This window comes from Gordionus sp. m RMFG-2023, chromosome 2 (genome assembly GCF_954871325.1).
Source record: "Gordionus sp. m RMFG-2023 chromosome 2, tfGorSpeb1-WG-v2, whole genome shotgun sequence".
Lineage (NCBI taxonomy): Eukaryota > Metazoa > Nematomorpha > Gordioida > Chordodea > Parachordodidae > Gordionus > Gordionus sp. m RMFG-2023.
In genome coordinates, this window is record NC_088776.1 from 35,950,424 (window position 1) to 35,964,333 (window position 13,910).

Genomic DNA, 13,910 nt, shown 5'->3' on the forward strand with positions numbered 1-13,910 from the left:
TGAATCAACTGCTAATGTGGTTTTATTTGGCAGTTATTAAATTTAAAATGAATTTTTTTTAAATTTATAGATTTGCACGAATGTATTTACTAATTTGACCACCTTTATCTATTTTATAAATGAACGTTGAACGCAATTAATGTACGACGAAGGCTTATTCACTATCATGTAAATTAGGAGGTTTTAGTAGATAAAAGTTTTTGCACTATAGGATGGAGGATTTATAGACCGCACAAAATTATATTTCTTAAAATATTTAATTATAAGGGTGATGTGAGCAAAAGATAAAGTAAGATAATAAAAAAAGAAATAAAAGACAGCTCTCAAAATGCAAGGAAGGAAATAAATATGTTAAAACGACTTCTATATTTTTAGAAAGTCCTGCACTCTCATTGATTGTCTTGTTATGCGAATACACCTGTAAGAGACTCTATTTTTTATCTTCATTTTTTTAAAATGATTTTTTCTCCCTATGTAGAATGTAAATCTGTTTTTTACGAAGATTTTTATTTCACGAAATATATATTTCCGGGAAAGGGTTACAATGCAACCAATTTGGGGAAAAACATTTTCCTGACCCCTAGATTCGGTATATAAAATATATCCTTTGATCATGATCTAGATTTGCTGGGACAAAATATATTTTTACCAGTTTTTCCTTTTTAAAAAAAATCCTTAGTAATTATATTCTCCGAATTTAAATTATTTGGGAATAGCACCGGGAAATGTTACAATGATGTGCACAAATCATTTCAATAGATATTTTGGCATTACCCAAACTATATACCTGATATTGATATATTCATTGTATTGAAGGGTTGGTGGATGTTTTTACTCGCATCATAAAATAAATCGAATCGATATTTAAAAATTTATTTAATATCTATTAATATATAAGAAATTAATAAAATATTTGTGAGGATTATTGGCAAATTAAATTAATGGAAATTTTTAGCTTTGAATTTTTTTTCAGACATGTAGAGATCGAATTTTTAGGCCAGCTCCACTATCTCGAATTTAATTTTTAAAAAATTTTAGGTCCAGCCTAGATTTTTAAGTAATATTTTTTGCCCGATCTGGGTTTTTAAAACTTAGTCTTTTAAAATATTTTTAAATTAATTTTATTGATTTTTTTAATACAATTTTTATTGCCCTCTCGGAATTTTTTTAAAAAATGGTCATAGTTTTAATAATTTACATTAAATTGCCCGTTTTTTTTCGTTTTGACTAAGAACATAGATAAAGAAGGCAGAAAGTATATAAAATATAAAACGATTATTTAAATAGATGGTAAGGAGAAGAAGTAAGTGAAAATTTGAAATAGAACACCAAACTTACATTCGTACGGATAAGAGCCATGCTAAACCTGTCTGATCAAACCGATTTTTAAATTTTTATTCAAGCCAGACACGAACCTCGGAGAAATAATTAAATTATTATTTTTTCCCAATTCTTTTATAAATCTTCCTTTAAAATAAATATTATAATTTTATCATTAATTTTTTTTATCTCGGACCTTATTTTGAGTCAGGTAGAATCCAATGCAAAAAAATCGGCTGGATCGGTTGGTTAAATATAATCAAGCCGAATATGAAAGAATTGGTTTGATGGGCATTTATATAAATATTATTAAGGTTCACTATGATAAAAAAGAAGGAAAAAAAACTAACTATATATATATATATAACCTATCTATAGCCGTAATAGATGTCTGTCTTTCCCATGGATTAAAACGCCGGGCCGTTGGGCTATTCCGTACTAACACAACGACGGCACTCTTGCATAAGCTGGCTAAGAAGGGTGGGCCGGCTGCAGCTTTAGTCAAAATACTGAATGATGAAAAGACTTTGCAGGAAGCTAGCAAGAAAATGATAAATAACGCGAATCGGTCCGATAGCGGGGTTCCACCTACTCCGCCTCTATCGTCCGGGATTATCATGTAAGTGCAATTTTTTTTGTTCTGATTTGATTCATTTTTTTATTTACATTTATTATATTCCGTTTTAGTTGCTAATAAAAAAATATGATTCAGAATGGGGGGGGGGTGGGTATTTATAATTTAATTATTAATCAATTTGGATGTTAATTTATAAAGGATTTAATCAGTTAGTTCAATTTATTTATCTTTTCTTTGTAAATTACTATTTAACCTGGATATTTATTTGCTAATTATCATTCTGTGAATACATGACTCGTAAAATTCTAAAGATTAGTATCATACACTAGGTTTTGAAGAATTCGAATCAATATCCCTTTGTTCTATCATTTTAACATCTTTATTTAAACTTATAATACATTTTTAATTTATATATTTTATATATTCATTTATATTATATACGAACGATTTAATCAATTAATTTATTTTTCAAATTTGAGTCGATATTTTTTTGCACTCATTCGGACCTGGGTTCTACGATTATTTTTATAGGAGCAGAGGTATATATACAGGGCTCTGGGTGTGTCCATTTTATGGCCCTACCCAAGTAAAAATTTTGTCCAGCTATATCCTTGTTATTTTTTACCACCCGCCTTTGCCAAGGTTTGTAAAATAATTTGTTCCCCCCCCCCCCCCCTTGGTCCGGGTTTTAAAAGTTGATTTTAGGCCTAAACCCGCACATAAGTCTAATATTATTAAAGGTGACTTTTTCATAATCCTAGGTTAAAATTACTCATAATTCAATTATATGAGATTTTTCTTCTTTTACAAAACCTTCAACTTTATACTTTATAATATGCCAATATTTCGAAAGCTTTAAAATTTTTTAAGGCCGAACACTTAATATAATTTACGTCTTATATGAAATCGTTTGGGAAAAGCGAAATAATCTTTATATTTTTATTTACATATATATTGAAATTTTATATTATGCTTTTAATTTTAAAATGTTAAGGGTATCATTAGCACTCATCCATAATAATATATTTAATTTTCCAATAAACCTAAAATATATTTATATTTTTTATGAATTAGGTGCATTTCGTTATAATATAATAAATATTTTTTGGATTGAAAGTTATTAATTATAAAAGTAAATAAATCAATAGAATATTTATAAATATTTATGCCTATGTTTTAATAAGTGATATTATTAGCTAAAAAAAAATGCAATAATAGCATTTATAGTTATTTTAAGCCAAAATATTACCTGCGAATTCAATTTTTTCAGCTTGGGTACTTATTTATTTTAAGCTGGATTTACCAAATTTGAAAAATAAAGATTTTTAGACCCTAACCGGCTCTGATATTTATTTAAGCATTTTCAAAAAACGTTTGAAGTAGATTTACCCTTCCCTGCTGGTGCCATGTAGTTTTAATCCTTTTTTATACACGTATGTTTTATGGCACCTTAATTATAAACAATATATAATTTTAACTCCATCTCAATGGAGACGACGAACCTCCAAGCTAATTCATTATTAAATTATACATCCCCTTTAAAAAATATATTTATTTGGGTTAACAATTGAATAAAATATTATGTAAATTTAACGATATAATATTATTTATATTTATACTTAATACTTACCTGGATTTTTTTATTTATTCGTTTCTTATTTAGTGATTTCTTTTTTAAAGGTCGAAATATAATCGATAATATTTTTTTTACCAATAATAAAAAATATATTAATAAAAAGATAACTTATATAATATTTATAGCCCTTTTATTACTGCAATATAATTTCCCTAAATGTAATATTTTGCAAAGTCTTATTCCCATAATCTTAGGAATATTGGATAATGTAGCTAACATTATTATAGGATATAGTGAAGTTCTCGTTATTAATAAAAAAAAATTTATATAACCTGCTCATAAAGTTTGTGCAGATTTAAAGGCATATATTTTACGCGCACGATAAAATTTATGGCAGGGAACCTTATTCTCATTTTTGCTGCCGATGCAGAGTACCCCCATAAGGATCACTCCGGACCTCAAAGACGCGTATTTCCTCCTGAAAAAAGTTTTCCTTTATTTTCTAAAAATCTTACTTCACCCCCCCCCCCCCCCCCCCCCCCCTCCTTCAACCCATACACGGATTCCATAAAAGACGGTTTAATTTTTGCTATACAAAGGTTTGAATTTCTTTTGGCGAAAAAGTTTTGGCTATTAATCAGCTTTAGTGAAGATCACGGTTAGGTCAGGAGTAGTGTTGTTAAACGGCTCGTTTTGAGCCGATTTTTAAAAACGGCTAACTCAATATTTCATCCAGAAAAATATTACGCAAGCCTGAAGATTTTGCTTATAGAAGGAATCAAGGTTTAGACATATATTATCGAAATTTCAAGATTTAGGCAATATTTTTCTGGCTAAAATATTGAGTTAGCCACTTTGAAAAATGGGCTCAAAACGAGCCGTTTAACAACACTAGTCAGGAGCCATAAAGACGAAACCTAACCAATATAAATACCAAACCATGGTCCGAACTGATTTATATCTTGGTCTTAATACCTATATAAAAAGATTAAAAATAGCAAAATTTGATTTGTTTTGCAAATAGAAAAGTAATAAAATATGACTAATATTACAGTAACAACAAATTATATATTTTATAAAATAATGAGAGCAGCTTCATTAAAATTAGATTGAGATTTATCCTAATCTCATTTTTATGTCAATACGCAATACACATAAACATTATTGATTATATAATCTTCCTTGATAACTACTTTTCTTTGTTGCCATCTGATTTAGAAAATAATATTTACAATGAATTGAAGGTCATTAATTGACCAAATAATTTTGACTAGTAAAGATAGACAAGGTGGCAACGAGCAAACTTTTTCCATTGAAGGAGCTCATTCTTTAATTTTTTTTAACATTATCAAAAATGAGGTAATTATTTTTAAAATGAGCAAAAAAGAAAATTGGCTTTAAAATAAGTAATTCTACCTAAAATTTATAAATAATAATATCTAAATAAAATTAAATATCTTTCAGGCAAGGATTTAAGGGGCTTAAACGCCTATATCCCCCTCCCCTTCTAGATTTGTGTATGAATAGAACCTGGGTATAAACTGTGTTCTTAATATCGTTTATAATATTTATAATTAAAAAAGAGAATTTAAATTTAACTAGACCAATCACAGAACCTATTTTAAAGATCAAAACGTCTAGGGTTGGTCAAACCTATAAACTGGACCGCCGATTCTTACTAATCAGCTTTAATATTTTGTGCTAGATGATGGTTTATCATGCATGGATATTTTTTTGGTTGATATTTCTAGGCATATCGTCTGAGTAAATGACAAAAATGAAAAATGTTTCGTTTGTAAAATTATTCTAATAAAGTATTTAATGTTAAAAACTCAAATTATTTATAAAAAATTTTAACCATCCTGAATGATGCAATTGTGTCAAATCCTTAAGATTTTCTTGATGTAGTTGCGCCTGCCTACCTTTTAGGGGTTAATTATAAAATTTTGATTTTTTAAATACATTTAAAAAAAGGTATTTGTATCGATAGCACTTTTTAGAATCTCTATCGGTATCAGATTTGATGTTGCCAATTCTACTTAAGCACCAGAATTTATATTTACTTTTTTACTAGTACAATCATTCAATTTACTAAATTGATGTTTCCAGTGTTTCAATTATATCATAATTCATAACCGCATATAAGTTATCATTTTAGAAAAATTACAAACATTCGATTTAATGATATTTTTTTTAAATATTTGTTTAGGTTTTTTTTACAAGAATTGTTAACGATACTTTGAAAGTATCGAATCGCTACAGATCAAATTCTAACGATAAAAATATCTTACCCAAATGTATATACACAAAAAAACATCGATAGTTTTTGAATATGTTTTTAGAAATAATTTATTATTACTAATAGCAATATTTAACATTAACATCAATACTAAATATTATTATTTGATTTTAACATTTCAAAGTTTTTATTAAGGCGATATCCTCTCCTATTAGTAAAACATTTTTGGCGGCACCGAATAAGCCTTTAACTGATGCGCTGATAGGAATGGAATTCTTTTATTTTATTTAATGAATAATTATTTAATAATAGAAAAATTATTAAAAATGGCAAAATCTTCTAAAAAAAATTATCAACATTTTGCTTTAAAGTTAAAATACGTTCATCAAATAATTTTTAATATAATCTTTGTTTAAGATAAAATGTAAAATAACTCGATTTAATTTAATAAAAACAATTTCAATATTTTTTTTATTATCTGAAAATAAATTTTATATTTCCAAGCTTTTTTTCATTGAAAAATAAAGTCAACAAGATGGTTTTTGATACCGATAGTTGTACATAAAATATAAATGTACAGACACGTGAAAATGTTAAAAGTATCAACGATACCATACGATGTATATGAAAACTCTGGTTTTTACGAAGTATAAATTGATATAAAGATAAAAGTTTCATAGGTACTAGGTAGATGGATGTACTGTACGCGTTATAAAACATGTTTGGATTTTATAATTTTACAAAGAGCCGAATTAATTTTATAATATGATATAGTATTTACACTAATTACATTTTAACTAATATCATTTTAATAATAATTTTATTTAAACTTTATGTTTAGAGAGAGGGAAATTGTATAAATTATCTGTTTTTTTTAAAATATACTCTGCCTAGTATTACTTATTTTTTTTCGTAATATTTATAATTACAATATCATAAATATTTAATGATAGAATTAATTTAATTTATACATCATTACATTATATACGATATTTATTTTTATTCATTATGTATTATTTATGTATAATAAAATGAATGTATAGTTAATATAGTTTTTTTTTCTACGAATATGTAATGTACTTTGATAATTTAAATTAATTGAATATTAATTACAATATGAATAGACGATTCTAATGTCGGCTTGTTATATCATATCATATCTTTATTAATTATTAATATTATTTTTTAAGTTCCTATTATATTATTTGTTAGATTAATTATCAAACATTTAGCATCGTATTCCTTTTTTTCAAAATTTTATTACACTAATGCCTTTTTATAGATAAGATTAAGAAGGCAGTTAAACAGTGACGTTCGCTAGCTCATATTATTTACTCGTGCTATAGAGCCAATTCTTCAGGCGTGCTGAAAAAATTGTTTACTCTTAAGGAAAATTTAATGTATACTGAGTAGTGTTGTTAAAGTAACTAGAGGTAATACATTTTTGCTAAAAAATAACTGTAACTAGTTATGTTTTAAAAATTGTAACTAGTAAGTAACTAGTTATATTTTTTAAAATGTGACTGCCCAAAGTAACTAGTTACTTCTAAAAATATGTATGTATAAATCTAAATAATATATTCAAAAAATTAATTTTATTTCTAATATGTGAATTGATCATTGAGAAAAAAAATAAAATAATATATTAAGTAGTGTTGTTAAAGTAACTAGTTAAAATTAAATTTTTGCTAAAAAATAACTGTAACTAGGTATATTTTAAAAATTGTAAATAGTAACTGTAACTAGTTATATTTTTGGGAATGTAACTGCCGTAACTAGTTACTTTTAAAAATATTTATGTATAAATCGAAATAATATATTCTAGTAATTAATTTTATATTTAATAAGTTTTTTTAAAAAATAATATAACTATTTATTAAAATTATAATACTCTATCTATATTCAATGTAAAAATATATAATTAAAAGAAGATAAATAAAATAATGTATTTAGGTTTGGTCGGCGGGGCTTAATGACCCATGTATAGATATACATTTGGATCGACAAATTTTGATTGATATTCTTTATCGTAGGTAGAAGCCTTTTTTGGATCACCTGTGATTAAACATAACCTTTGCACATTGTTTTGAATAATTTTAGGATCCAAATGATCCACAGGTGTCTGAGACTACCAGAAAAAACAAAAGTGGCTATATTTATTTGTTTTTGTATTTTCAGCTTTCGTGATAGAGTTGAAATAAAAAGATCTGGCAAAACGATCTACTCATGTATAATTCCAAGCGTAGGGTATACCTTGGTTCCAAGGGACTAGCTTTGTGCTAAATTAATTTTAAATTAAATTTAAAATTTTGTTTAAATGTCTGATTGAGTTCGCAAAGGATATGTCCAAATAGATTTTCTTTTCTCAAATTGTTACATTGCTGGGTTTTATAATTTTGTTACCAAATTCAAGTAATAAACCTATTTTTTAATATTATATTTCCTTACAAATTTAGCACAATATTTTCGATATTTTTTGCCCTCAAGTTGCTGGCAATATTTATACTCTGGAATTTCATAAGTTATAAATGTATTTTTTTTAAATTTTACTAAATTAGAGCATAAAACTTAGTATAAGGAAAGACAAAGATTTAGATTATTTTGGAATTAAATAATTTTTGTATAAAATGCTAAATTAGTCATCATACTTACTAACAAGAAAAGACAAAGACTATGAAAGACAAACAAAATATTATAATGCAGATATCAAATATCATTTCCTTCAACAAAAGATTAATCAAATAGCCTTAATTCTTTAGGCTAATTCAATTTTTTTGAAAATTGGGGAATTATTTAAGGTATTTTTGTCATGATCCTTTTGTTCAGGATTTTTTTGCCTTCTAAAAAAATAGGTAAATTCTATGATCTAAAGTAATGCATATATAATTAAATAAAAAATAAATTATCTAATACCCTTCCCTTATTATTCTTATTATCACAATTTTCTTGACAAAAAAAACTCCAATATTATACAGTTCTATTTGAATTAACATTAAAAAATATATATTTGCAATAAGTTTAAATAATTTGCAACAACTGTATATATAAATATCATATTTGCAAATATTTGAGTGAAAAAATCATTAATTCTTAATACATAACCTGAAATCTATTTTTAGAATTAATAGACCATTTTAAAATTTATAAGAACCAAAAAGTAACTTATAATGTAACTGTAACTAATAACTAGTTACATTTATAAAAAGGTAACTAGTTATATTTTTACCAATGTAACTAGTAACTGTAACTAGCTATGTTTTAAAAGTAACTTTAACAACACTAGTGCTGAGCATATTGTTGCCTCTCATAGCGATAACTACAACACTGATTTAATTTAATAAAATGTATAAGTTTGAAATCAATCATTTATCAATAATTATCTAGCCTTAATCAAAATAATAATTTAAATGATCTAATAGGAAGATTTACCATATTGAACAAGACATTGTACTTTAAAATATTATAATTTTACACCAGAATTTTATTAATAATTAAACCTCAAAACGAATATTAGAATAATTTGATTCGTTTTTCAAGTACACATAATGTATGAGGTAGTTATATAAATCAAATATTCATTTGTGCACTTATCAATATACATGAAATTTACCGGTTTAAAATTGAATCATTCATAACATCTTTTTTTAGTAATTTTTAATGTATTTTTAACTGCAACAAGGCATATTATTGTTATTCTTACACTTTCATATTATAATCAAATATATAAGATAAATCACAATTATTCTCATTGTGATAGCTATTTTTGTAATATTGTTCACTTTAGTTGTATTTATAAAAAAGTTAAATTATTGGTATTTACTTTACATATAAAATACTTTAAATGAAGTCTAATAAGTTACCATTTCAAAATCAACATATTTCATAGGTTAAATTTTTGTATTTTAGATTGTTTATAGATTTCTAAATTTCGTAATATTGATAAAAATTTTATTATTCTTTTCGAATATTTTAAAAATTAAATCAAATATTCATATTCTATGGACGATGGATAAAAATAATATAGTATTCGTATTCAATTAAAGTATTGATTCAACTCGATATGGAATTGAGTTATCTGATTATAATAATGGTCAAATGACTCCTATTGTGCTGATATTCGCAATTGGCCTATAGCTCTACTACGAAACTGATTTTAAAAACAGTAAAACCCGCATTGATTGCAATTTGCAAACAAATCTATTGTGTTTGTTGCAGGGACCCATGGACCTGGATTTTTTATCTGGCCGGCAGTAAAGCCCGGCTCATATTTAATATTAAAAAAAATTCTCAAGCCGGCCCGAGCCCATATAAATTGCATTATTTTTTTAAGTTAACATATGTTATAAATTAACTAAATTTAAATGAAAATTTTTTTAAGCCCAAGACAACTAAGTTTTTTTTCAAAAACCAACGCTCGTTAGAAAATATAATATTAAGCCCATACACCGGCCCGACCCATGATGGTCTCTGGTTTGTTGACAGATTTTATATAACGATCTCATATCTAATGCCCATTGATTGGCTATAATTCTATCAAAACTTGGGTCCAGCAAGAACATTAGACCTGAAAACATCTGACAGAATATCCGTAATTTATTAATTTCTGGGTTAGCCCATGGGTGCCCTTGCACTTACTATATAACATATCTTACTCATCCTCTAAATCTTTTTTAGCAAGGTCCTATTCATTTTCAAGGGGTTGCACATCAATTCTGTTAAACCATTACCGAGAATATAGAATTCCACAAAAGATAATTCTGCGAATACTTTTCTCACAAGATGTTTTGCAAAACTTGCCTTATATTTTCAGGGAGAATATAATATTTATAAAGACAGATTGCGATTATCCTATCTAAAGAGGAAGTAGATATAGATAAAAGTATTGAAACTATAACTTGTCAATATCTCTTGGATATGACTAGCCACCGAAAAATAGTCGTGGAAGTATACTCAATGAACAATATCAGCAAAGTGCCTTAAGGAAAATTTAAACTACCATATATCTATTTTATTTCTCTCTCTTTTTATACACAATTTGTCGTCATTGATTAATTTACACGCCAGAAATAGCTAAATTAATCCCACGCATACTATATACCAATTCAGAGGACTAGCATACTGATACCACTTTTTGGAGGTCGCTCTGATAGCGGCCAATTACCGATCCGACAGAATCTGAGTTATACATACTTTATATTTTTCAATTTTTCAATCCCATTTAAGGTGAATAATATTTATAAGGAAGTTGCTTATAGCAAATTTTGATCAAATCATTTCTCAAATTATCAAGAGCCCAGCTTAAATAAATTTCGCTCTATATTATATTTTAGAATAAATTTTATTTTATTTATAAATTATATATTGATAACCAAAATGTTGATAGCGACATTTTGCGAACATACAGAACCATGATCGTTTTTGTATTAATGATTATCTTATCTTATTGTTTTTATATAAATTAATTTTTATTCTCCGAAGTGTTAGTTTAACAAAGTTATAAATCAAGTATTAATACTATAATGTTTCATTTTATATATAATCATTTTTCATAGTAGAGGTCACAGCCCGGTTTCGGATCGAGAGACCTTGACAGGGATATGGCTATTACCTTCATATTTTTTTAATTTAGACGAAATTAAAAGTATTCTTTTTAAAAAAAGCCAAAGTTAACTTTAAATATATAAAATTTAAAACAGATATGATATCTTTTAATATCGATCTTCTGTAAAATTGATCAAAAATACTTACTATACAGAAACACATCTATTTTACCCTGTCTGCGCCCTTAGATAATAACGTTTTTTATTTTTTATTTCGTGTTTATATTTTTGCATCATAATTTTTTTCAAATAATAATATTTATCATGTTAAAGTCAAGTTTTACATTTCTTCCATTTTTTAATTTTGAAATTACATAGATTTTTACTCGAAATATTATTTTTTGTTTCTTAAGAAAACGCTTCCCTTTCTCATATTCACGGTCCCAATCTTCTTCAACAACAACCACCAACACTTCATCTTCGTCTTCTTCTTCATCCCATGCCACAGTCGATACATCTCCACCTCCCCCTACACCTTGTTCCCCTTTCATCAATACCATAAATAGTACAACGTCCTCTACATCACACACCTTCCATTCCAATTCCATGTCAATTAAATACACTTGGATCAAAACGGCCCTCGTGCACAAACAACTTACGCCGGTCGTTGAACAAATAGAAAAATACGCTTCCGATTATTATGAAAGGTTCGCTTTAGCTGCAGACCCGGCCCTGGGACCACTGCTACTCACCCTTATAGCTGGGCCCGCTCTAGCTTTAAAATACATACCTCATAATTCTACATCTTTCCCATTTAGGTCAAGTGGGGAACTAAGTGCTAGTGAGCTAATTGAACGGTCCAAGGTCAAGGCTAAGAGAGATGGTTGTAACCACAATCCTACCCACGACTATAGTGATTCACAATGCTACGGCAAAAACAACGTAGTGACAGGCACGACTGGGGAAGCCGGTTATTTAGCCCTCAAAACAGAAATTAATTGCGGAGACAGAAATAATAAAAAAGCGGGTTTCAAAACATTAAGGCTCGAATGGACCCCTAACGCTTTACTAGAGAAAGACGAAAAAGAGCACGATAAACGACCCATTTTAGACGACGTTAAAGCGATAGGTTTGAAGCGATTTTGGGCCTCGAGCAACGATGGAGGACTTGGAATAAGTAGCCAAACGACGAGGAATGGATACAATGCTGTTAATAATGTTGGAGTAATTGGAGATAAGAAACGAGAAAAGGATAGGGAAGGAATGGGAAAAGAGGGAGGAATAGTTGAAGCTTTATCGGTTGATCTTAGAGAAGTGCTTTACGTGCATTGTCACCAGAAATGTAAAATTAATATATATTATTAACTAGAATAATTTATAAGAAATCTCTAAAAAGAAGAAATGGCCTCTACGCAGTATCTATTATATACGCTGAATAAATATAATATACTGATAATTTTTTCAATGTAGTATTAATTACAAGTGTCTTATCCTCTACTAAGTTTGGATTAATTAACATTCAATTATTGTATATTGTTTTCTCCGAAAATGAACATTTTTTTAATAAAATTTATTTTATAGCTTTATCTTAATCTTGATTGTTTTTTTTCTTATTCTATTTCAATTTTCTAAGAAAAATAAATATAACACATATTCTTTTTATGACGGTAATTAATATTGATTTTTTTTAATGTTGAAAAAAGAAACTTAATGTAATTATATATTGTAATGATTTTTTTAAACTTCAAATTTTTTCAAAATGAGATAATAATGAGAATTTGATTATGATCATTTTTTTAAAAATTTTTTACCTGTCCATTTAGTTTTTATTAGCGAAAGTAATTTTTTATTATCTTGCTCGCATATTCTCTTCTATAAATTAAGAAATTTATAAAATATTCAATTTCTATTTAAAAAAATTTAATATGACAAATTAGCCGATTCCAACGATAGCATAATATTGATCCGCCATGACGGTGTTCAAATTCCACCCCTGTTTTTCCCCAAAGGTAGTCACTTGTTAACCTTTTTAGCTTGTTTAGAAAATTGCCTAGCTCCGAATTTCAAATTAGACCCTCCTTTGTGGGATCATGATTTAAAAGGTTTGGTGTACCTTATGCCGTTATTAATTTATTAATTTATAGTGTTTAATAGTGACAATAGCTATTATATCTATTATTTTAAACTCATTAATTTGTCACGAAAAGCATATAAGTCGTTAATCGCAAAATAAGATTTATGATATATATTCTTTAAATTTTCTACTTGATTGCTCTCCTCTATCGGAAAAAGAAAGAAAGAATATTTTTATATAATGCCAAACGTCCATTCCGTATTAGCATTCTTATGCCACGTCCCGTTCCGACATAGCGTCTCGCCTTCCAACAAATATCGAAAATACGGAATATCAAATTATTGCAAAAGTCTAATTTTTAAAAGTAAAAAATTTCTTAAAAAATTAAATATGCCTAAGATCTTTGGATAAATAAGTTATTTAAATTGAGAATGATTTTATAAAGTAATTGAAACCCCCGTACCCATAAAATGAGCCATTTACAAACCTGATTACTCATAACTTTTACATGATCTATCCTGTTAAAGACGGAATGGATGTTTGATCCTAACTAGAAAAAAAGAGCTTTGGACTTATTCAAAAAA

At 27.1% G+C, this 13,910-nt stretch overlaps 1 protein-coding gene across 9 annotated transcripts in view; it reads left to right on the forward strand.

The window, feature by feature from the left end:
* Nucleotides 1–13,910, forward strand: part of LOC135925294 (small G protein signaling modulator 1-like) — a 63,149-nt gene that overhangs the window by 22,737 nt on the left and 26,502 nt on the right. For all 9 annotated transcript variants that reach the window (XM_065460535.1, XM_065460537.1, XM_065460542.1 and 6 more), the window contains 3 exons: nucleotides 1,699–1,939; nucleotides 11,666–12,594; nucleotides 13,190–13,354. In XM_065460535.1, the coding sequence (XP_065316607.1) occupies nucleotides 1,699–1,939; nucleotides 11,666–12,594; nucleotides 13,190–13,354 (1,335 nt within the window). The remainder of the gene's footprint in view (nucleotides 1–1,698; nucleotides 1,940–11,665; nucleotides 12,595–13,189; nucleotides 13,355–13,910) is intronic.